A 9,651-nucleotide genomic window follows, 5' to 3' on the forward strand; every position below is an offset into this window, starting at 1 on the left:
GCGGCTACCCCTGTATCCAAGGATTTCTGAACGAACTGCCGGGCTGCATCTCTGCATTTTTGCATGTCTACCTCCCGGACTGATTGGATCGGATCAGCCTGCAGCCTGCCTTGTCCCCCCTCACAGGTTCCCCTGTCTCCTGGATCACCCACCCTTGCGACCGGACTGTCACTCACCTCCTTGCTCCTCCAGTTTGCAGTGAATCCCTTCTCTCTGGACTCTCAGCCTTTTTGCTCGCTTTCCTGATTTGCCTTGTGTCGTTTCTTCTGGGCGTGGTTTTTTAATAAGCCTTCTGACAGCCAGGCTTTCTCATCTCAGCCTGGCTGCCCCCTTCCTACGGGATCCCTTGGGGGCATTTGCCATTCATCAGTTTTGGACAGGAAAGAAGAACCCCTGTTGCCTTTCTGCAGCCTCCTATCTAGTAGGTGTGGTTCAATGTCCCACCTGCCACGCTCCACGGCATCTGCACCTTGTTCTGTGCTGCAAAACCGCCTGTACGAGTGGAGGACTCTTCAAAGGGCTTTTAAAATGTATTATTGTTATTTCGATCTTGTCACTTCCTGTGAAAATTCTAACCAAGAAAAAAACTAGTCAGGTTCACTGAATGTTTAAGAAAACCAGTGGCTCATGAGGCAATTAAAAATAAAAAAAAAAATACATGGGGCGCCTGGGTGGCTCAGTCAGTTAAGCGGCCGACTTCAGCTCAGGTCATGATCTCATGGTTCACGGGTTCGAGCCCCACACCCGGCTCTGTGCTGACAGCTCAGAGCCTGGAGCCTGGAGCCTTCTTCAGATTCTCTGTCTCCCTCTCTCTCTGCCCCTCCCTTGCTCATGCTCTGTCTCTCTCTCAAAAACTAAATAAACATTTAAAAAGTAAAAATAAAGAAATACCTCACTGTTTGCTGTTGATCAGAATTTGCCTACAAGGGCAGGAAAAAAAAATGACATTTTTTATTGTTTACATTTTTTTTTTTTTTTCTGTAAAAAGCACCGATGAAAGGGCTTTAATGACCCACTAAACGAAGAATTGGTTCAGGTACTTGTTTGTACCTTGAGGACAAGCTTCAGGAAGTTCCAATTTTATGCTCTCCCCAAAATGAACTCAAATAGGAGTCTTTGCTGATATTATTTTATCTATTTTTTGTTTGTAACACAATCCAAAAGAGATGAGAGTACATTTGTTCTCAGTTAATTTTCAGATCGCTCCGGAAAATATCCAATATTGTGTTTCTTTGTGCGTTGTTCAAAGGCTGCTATGGTGGTTTGGAGGAGACAAAAGGCATCCCCTAGTGAACACGGCTGTTCCTCTAGGGGAAACTTCTACCCATCTAATAGCTATTTTAAGCTGTTGAAGATGCATTACCGCAGGCTGCAATTACTCCGTGAATTCCAATTTGAACTGAAGTCTCATCTCTCAAGGGTGTAATCCTAGGGTCACATTTCCTTTTCCAGGCAAAGTAAACCATCTCTTTGGCGATGAAGGTCCACTGCAAGAAATATCAGACAATCAAAGTTGCTCTTCATTTTTAAGTAAATAAAATTATCTTTAAAAAATAAGCAATCTGAAATTCACCAAAACAGTAACCTACAGTGATAAAAAGAGCAAATCAGCCCCCCCACACATACACACACCCACAATCAGTAATTATGGTCAAATGTTGAATAACGATCACGTTTAACTAAGGAAGATCCTTTAAGCATATCTATGTGGTGCTGAAAGGAATCTTACGGAAATCTATTTATGATCTTTAAAACTTCAAACGGGCTTTTATAAATCAATAATGCCATGTCTTCATGCAGCAATTATCATTTACTGTAGTCGTCTTCTTCCAAAATTAATGTTCCAAATGCCTTGATGCCTTTTTCAATCGAGTGGACAGATGCTCCAGACTTGAGATGCCCTCTCAGCTTTTTGGTCTTTCCCCGTGGTCTTCATCCGGTTCCAAGGAGACCACAAAAGCCCCTGACTCTGCATGTGACCCATCCAATAGTGTGAATATTCACGAGCCCAGGGGGCATGCACATTAAGCACAGTCGGGGATCTTGTTTGGATTTGGTTCCCAAGTGAAACAGCCAACTTACAGGTTTCCAGAAAAGCATCTCCTCTGTTTAAATGTCCTTCTCTTGTCTTCTGTCTCTTCCACTATAACAGAGGTCGATCAGTTTTGCTAAAGAGAAAGCTAAACAAGCTCTCGAAAATAAGGTATCAAAAATTATCACCTTTACAAAGATGATACAACTGACCTGTGTAGAAACAGATTTTCGCCCGTGGCTCTGGACTGTGAAGATTTATTCATTTGGATCTTCTCTTATGCTCCAGACCTTTGTGACAGTGTTTATCTGGATGGCGCCATTTTTTTCCCCCAAACCCTGAGCCACCACTTATGGTCAGGTGACCAACCTGGTCTACTGCACCACCTTCTAACTGGCCTCCCAAACCCTAGTCTTGCCCCCTCTTTCACGTAGTAACCCATCCTCAGTCATGATGAGAATTCCAAACTGTGTAACCAGTTGATGGGGTCTTTCCCATTCTAGCCCCTCATCACGCTGGGGGCCACATCACTCTCCTTACTCCCTGCTTTGTAACCCAAGCCCTAGAAATACTGCAATTCCTTTTGTTTCTAGAACATATCGCATTCTCTTCCCCATAGGTTTACAGGGATTGTGCCCCAGTCTGACTAAATACCCCTGCCTCTCCTCGTTTCTGGGCCAAGCCCTTTTACACCTTTGAGAACGGAGCATAATTTTCATTTCCTCCCCTGCGATGTTCTAGGTCTTTCTTCCTTACCTAACGGCCCAAAAAGTCTCTACTGTGAGAAGTACTAGAGATGTATTTTTCTATCACATTTTACATGATGGGCTTAATCCTCTCTTCCTTCCATGAGAGCAGGGCCCTATCTATCTTGCACACTGTCATAATACCAACACACAGGCTAGTATTTACAGAAGGAATGACTGCTTGATCAGCTGGGTGAAAAAAAATGGAAGGATAGAATGGCTGGACGAATAGATTTTTTTTTTTTTAATGTGTGGAGTTAGGATGACCATCTGAGAAAGCAGCAGAGACAGAACTTGTAACGGCATCTTTAAAAACATTAACACATCTTGGGGCACCTGGGTGGCGCAGTCGGTTAAGCATCCGACTTCAGCCAGGTCACGATCTCGCGGTCCGTGAGTTCGAGCCCCGCGTCAGGCTATGGGCTGATGGCTCAGAGCCTGGAGCCTGTTTCCGATTCTGTGTCTCCCTCTCTCTCTGCCCCTCCCCCCTTCATGCTTTGTCTCTCTCTGTCCCAAAAATAAATAAAAACGTTGAGAAAAAAAATTAAAAAAAAAAAAAAAAAAAACATTAACACATCTTTCAAAACATTCCACTGATGTCCATGCACATGGCTTTGATACGGGGACATACTTATTACAAATAAAAAAAGGTTTATAATCTCATTTATATAATCAAGTTTTAAAGAAATGACTTAAAAATATTTAGGTATTCATTTGGGGCATATGACAGTGACTGAGCTAGTACCTGATGATAATTAGATAACATTTACTGTTTCTTTCCTTAAGGAATATACAGGCTAAGGATGTGTTATACCATGAACTATTTAAAGAAAAAAAAAAAGGCTTTGTAAAGCAAAAACATTGTCATAATAAGTCTGCATTTGTCTTTCTTTTTTAATTTTTTTAATGTTTATTTTTGAGAGAGAGGGAGACAGAGTGCAAGTAGCGAAGGGGCAGAGAGAGAGAGGGAGACACAGAATCCAAAAGCAGGCTCCGGGCTCTGAGCTGTCAGCACAGAACTCGACGTGGGGCTCGAACCTACGACCTGCGAGATCATGGTCTGAGCCGAAGTCGGAAGCTCAACTGACTGAGCCACCCAGGCGCCCCATGCATTTGTCTTTAAAACACAGTTTCTATTCATCACTTTTTTAATGTTTTAAAGAATGCTGAAAATGGTTTTGACTGGAAAAACCCATGAAGTTTCACATTTAAATTTAAAGAGATTTCTGATTTGTCAAATATTCGATCATGAATTCTACAAAAATTAAGAACGGTAAATCTATACGAGGAAAAGAACAAAATAAACATGGAGGGGGGGAGACTTGAGAACTGGGACTTAGGAAAAATGATCCGGGGGCACTGAGTAAAATATTCCAATATGGAAGCCAGGACCTAGAGGGAGTAGCCCTGCCATTGGGGGTAATGGATAGACGGGGCTTTCCAATGATGAGGAGAAGGCTTAGGTTTCCCAAAATAACGCAAGGAATAGTGAGCACCGGAGAGAATCCACCCAGAGCCAGACCTCCTGGAAGCACCTGGCCAGCGAGAACAGGTGATTTCAACAGCGCTGAAGAGATGGTCCCAAAAATGTGCTCGTCGCAGAAAGAGTAAGAAGTGTGAGAAGTGCTGCACTTGGGGACTTCATCCAGGCCACACGGGAGCCAGTGCATTTGTGATCAGCAGTGTTGATGGCAGAATGAAAGAGGAGCCCGAGAACTTCATCTTGGTGTGACCTGCTACAAAGCAGAACACGGTGTGAGAGAGTGGAATGGAATCTGCATCCAACTAGTGGCCTCGGCTAAACCTTCCTTTTCCTCTCTGTTCTCCCCTCACGCCGTCCTTCCTGAATGGGTCACACGCCCTCCCACGTGCTCATACAGTGACTGGGTGAACGTCTACCCTTGCTCTGCTTTACCTAGTCGTATGCTGGCGAACGATTAGCAACCCACTCTTGTTGGGGAAAATGCGGAGATGCACCTACGCGCACAATTGTATTACAGTCTCTACTGATGCAAAGGGATGTGTAGTGCACAGTTTACGAAAAGAATAAAATACACAAGGCTCTTTGTTGTAGATACGACACAGCCAACTTATCCTCCCGGAACACTTAGGCTGATGATTGCTGAACTCTTGCCCATTCCGCCAAACTATGATTGCAACTGAACCGTGCTTTCGCAAAATTAGACTGAAGAAACGCTTGATTGCTTCCCAATTCAGAAGTTGCTCACGGCATTGACAAACTCATATAGTTCTGACATAAATATTACTCGATATTTCCATTTATCTTAATGAGAAGGACAAAAGGGGGGAAAGTGAAGATGTACTGACAACTTCACTCATTCATCGATGACATGGGGACTTATTTGCCAGATAGTTTTCAAACACGTGAAGGATAGCTCCTCACGTTTTTGTGCTATTGGTAACGTAACGGCTGAAGACATGACACACATTTAAATTTAATCTGCGTTATTGCCACTGTCTCTATCACTTTCTTAAGTCTAGGTAACCAGCAAAACAATACATAAATCCAACCCGGGGGAAGCGAGATGGGCGAGAAGTATTTGCCAGCTTCTGTGGTATAAATACTTCTGTCGCAACCAATGTCAGGCTCCAATGTAATGTCACTGACACAGAGATCAGAAGACATGCGCGGCAGCACACCCCTGCGTGAGCTCTATATGCAGGCAGGGCTAACAGACAGAAAGAACCTCTAGAGTGTAAGGAAGAGTAAAATAATTAGGAAGGGATGAGCGTGTATTAGCTTTGTTTTTAATATAGGTTATTTAATAGTAAGTTTATATAATCTAATGTTTGGCAATGCCTGTGTTTAGCAACGATGTGGCAAGGCTTCCAGAATTAGCAACTGGCTCTCTTGAGCCAGTGTGAGCCCAGCCACTCCAGCGCACGGGTGGATAATTCTTCCTTGATCATATATCCCCTTTCTTACGAATTGTCACAAGCATCACGCTACGTAATGGCTGTTTACTTGTTTGTGTTCTCCCGAATATCAGAGAATTGGGGATGAGACCTTCCTTCTCTTCGTCACAGCTCCCTGCTGTGCCTGGAATGTCATGGAAGCTCAGGAGATGTTCAGTGGACACGTGATGAGTACATGAAACGTCTCATAGTCTTTGCTTGTGACTTTCATTCATCCTCCACTGGGCTTAACAAAGGCCGCTCTTGTGGCCTTCCTTCCCTTTAGAGGAAGTTCATACAGGTAGCAGTTAGCCACTTTCCATACATTGCTCACCTCTGGAGCTAACCTCAGAATGTCATATTAAAACAGAAAGGAACGCTGCACAATGTAAGCCAGTGAAGTTTCTCACACTTGTTATTCTTTGGACCCACCCACCCTTAGTAAATCGCTATAGAATATGCTATAGTGGTCTGCCCAACACCCCTCCGCCCCCACCCCCCACCCGGCCCCAGTCCACTCAGGACTAAACCTTGGTAGTCAAAGGTTCTCAGCAGAGTTTCTCGCCAGAAACTGTCCTTGCCTGAAGAAAGCTACCTGGCCTAAGGTCACTCCTCTCCCCCAGTCATAAGAAATGACTGGTGACTTCAGGGTCACGTGGACCTGCTCTCTTGCTTTGATCTGGGACATCTTTACGGGGCCATCCCTGCTCCAGTGCTCTCTGGGGCACCCGCTGAGACTTCTCGTGCGATGGCAGTGTGGCCTTCAACTCTTACCTCTGCCCAGTTCTGCTTCCTTCACTCCTCAACCAGCTTATAAACACAAAACTCCATCTCAGCGTCTGTTCCTTGGAGATCCCATGGTTGTGCAGCCCTCAATATTGTCTAATGCTCATCAATGCACACATTTTAATAGAATCTCATGCCAAAAGATGCACATTGTGAAAAATATTGAAATAAAAACCTGGAGCATAACATTAATGAACAGAACAGATCATCCATCGGACTCATATTTGCAATTGCCTTAACAGAACCGTCTCAGTTCTAAAACTGTGATTTTACATGTATCTTTATCGAAATAAAACTATACGTTCACTTAAATATCCCATTTTCTCATGACTACTGACTCTGTTTTCCAATACAGAAGTCTTTCCGTGTAAAAGTTATTTCAAGGCTTGCATGAAAGAGAACATTCTAATCCAAATAACAGAGTATTTAATCATTTGCATTATCAATGCAGGATCAGGAAGTCGGAGGTGAGCTGAAAGCAGGCAGACAATAAGAACTTGCTTAGCTAATAATAACAATCATTAAAAGGTGAAAATGACCTTAATTTCTAAAAAGGAAGGGTATTAGCTAACCCCTGAATTACACATAGGCAGCTCCACACACAGAAAATATGGCCTAACAGTCACCTCTCTCAGGTGAAAAGCATGCCGTGTGGCATGGGTCCTTCATGTAAACAAAAGACAAAGCTAAAATGCATCCTCCTGAAATTCCACTCCAATTAGCCATATCTGAATACTAAAAGACCACATGCTGTAAAGCAATTAAACGTGTTATGTTTACACAGGCACTTAACACATAAGAAGAGCAGAGGACAGGGGACCTGCAACCTAGTTATTTTTTGTCATGACCCCATGGACATTTCAACAGTTTTGCACTCTCGAGGCATTAACTGACGATAATTAAACATTTAGATAAGAGTCATTTATTCAATTTATATCCACCCCTCTCAAAAATGGCTAAAAGAAATGCGCTGAAATTTTTACAGATAGGAGAACTTGCATCAAGGCCAAATGTAAAATGTTAATATCCCGAGGTAAATTTAAGATACTCTGAGGGATTTAAGATAACGTTTCTGATTTTTTTTTTTTTTTTTTTTTTTTTGTCACCCTTGGCACGAATTACTAAAATACGCTCTTTCAAATTGCCTTTGACAGCTTTCACCTATGGCTTTGGCACTTATCTGAATGACTTTTTGTTTTCACTCCACAAAAACAATTTTATTAGCCCAGTAAGCGAAGACCCCGTCCCTGTCCACCCCCAGCCCCCTCGAAAGGATAGGGTTGAGTAAAGGAGAAAGAAACCTGCGGTGGAAATGCGTCCTAACCCTCACAAGGTTAGACTGAAGGCAGGGACAGGGGCGGTGCAAATAGGTGGCCAGAGGTGGGGGGGAGGGGGGCATCAGACCAGGATGGCCACAGAAGAGGGAGAGGAGGATGGGGAGGGCAATGGATCTATTGAAGACCCAGGAAAAACAAAGGGGGCTGGGGCTAAGGAGCCAAAGGATGTGGGAAGCGTGAGGCTGGAGCCCAAAAGCGGGGTCCGTTCTGTGGCGGGCTGGTCCCTTGGCTCCCCTTCCTCATCACCTTCTTGCCCCGGAGTTTCTCCCTCCTGTTCCCCGTCTCCAGGGCCGCTATGAACAGGCTGCTTGCAGACGGGGCAGGTCCTCCGGGTCTGGGTGAGCCAGGGGTCCACACAGCGGCTGTGATAAGCATGGGCACAGGGAAGGACCCTCAGCTTGTCTCCGTCCTCATACTCGTCCAGGCAGATGGCACAGACCTCATACCGGTCTCCCCTCTGATAGTCGTGTGTAGGAATCCGCTTCAGTTGCTCTTCGGTCAGTCGATTCCGCTGGAGATGTTTCTGGTGCTGGATGAAACGAACTATCAGCCCTGCTGCCACGGCCAAAATCAGCAGTCCCACCACCCCTGTGAAAGGGATGAGGCAATAGCCCAGGAGGAAGTTATTGTCTGGGACCAGGAGCACTTGCGCTCCCTTCTCATAGACGTACAGAGCACGCAGGTACCTGGAGCTCCTTTCCCCAACAAACACAGACGGGATCCAGATCTGCTGCTGGACCTCCTCGCTGCTCCACACCATAGTCAGAAGTTCATTGGAATTTACATTGTGTACCACAGCGGCCCCATACCCAGCCTTCTGAACGTTCAGGACCTTGAGGTCGAAGTTGCAGTCGTATCTTCGGAGAAGTGCAACGAAGACCGATCCGTTGGCCGCGACCGGGGGTGGCGGGGCAATGGGGATGCAGGCGTTGGCGGGCTGGGCCTCCACAAGTAACCCGTGAAGTCCCTCGTGGCTCAAGGCAGCCCCAAAGAGAGCTGGCAGGTCTGCAAAGTCCATGCTGTTATTGCGGTCTGAAGTGGCTCGAATGAGCCCCCGGATGGGGGCCGCTCCCCACAGCACGGTGGCTCCAAGCATGGGAAGCAGGAAAGCCGCGGGGTGCATGGCGGCGGGAGGCGAGACTAGAGGAGACCTAGTCTGGTAGCAGGTGCAGAAGAGGGGCTCTGTGTCCTCTCTCTGCCGTTCCTTCAGCGTCCCCGGAGTCCAAACATGCCCGGGTCCCACCTTCCCAGCTACACGGAGGGGGGGGGGGGTGAGGCAGGAGCCTCACCTTGGGGAGCGAGACACTCAACCAGTTCGGCGAAATTAGGAGGGAGACACTAAAAGCATTCTTTTCTACTCTAAGGATAAAACAAGGAAAGGGGGCAAAGGCAAGCACAGGCGACAGAAAAACTTCCAGAAGAGGAGGAGCGCTCAAGGAGGTGGAACTTCCAGCCAAGTAGGCGTCTTCCCATTTCCGGGAAAATGGTCTCTTTCAAAGAAAAGTCAGGCCCCTTCCGGCGTGGGGGCCGGCTCTCCAGATGAAGGACTTTCGGTGCTCGGCTCCTCCCTCTGGCTGCTGCAGCTGTGGTTACTTCAGGTCTCACGAGAGTGCTCGCCAAGTTTCCATCCCACCCGCTGAAGGCTCGGTGTGCCTTTCGTGAGACTTTTTAACACTGGCTTGCCTGGCACCCCCAGTCTCACTTTGAGGCAGGCCAAAGCAAAAAATGCGTAGCCGACTGTTACTTGCAACGTCGATTTTAAGATCGATGAATCCAATTTGAGAATGCACGTCAGTATCTACGAGTGTCAGGTCCTCTGTTGGCCAACGTGGTA

At 46.0% G+C, this 9,651-nt stretch overlaps 1 protein-coding gene across 1 annotated transcript; it reads right to left on the minus strand.

Moving 5' to 3' along the window:
• Window positions 1-6,823: 6,823 nt before the first annotated feature.
• Window positions 6,824-9,281, minus strand: LOC123606293 (E3 ubiquitin-protein ligase RNF167-like). The gene has a single exon (XM_045494480.1). The coding sequence runs from the start codon at window positions 8,938-8,940 to the stop codon at window positions 7,879-7,881; it is 1,062 nt and encodes a 353-aa protein (XP_045350436.1). The 5' UTR covers window positions 8,941-9,281; the 3' UTR covers window positions 6,824-7,878.
• Window positions 9,282-9,651: the final 370 nt, after the last annotated feature.

This window comes from Leopardus geoffroyi, chromosome A1, assembly GCF_018350155.1.
Source record: "Leopardus geoffroyi isolate Oge1 chromosome A1, O.geoffroyi_Oge1_pat1.0, whole genome shotgun sequence".
NCBI lineage: Eukaryota > Metazoa > Chordata > Mammalia > Carnivora > Felidae > Leopardus > Leopardus geoffroyi.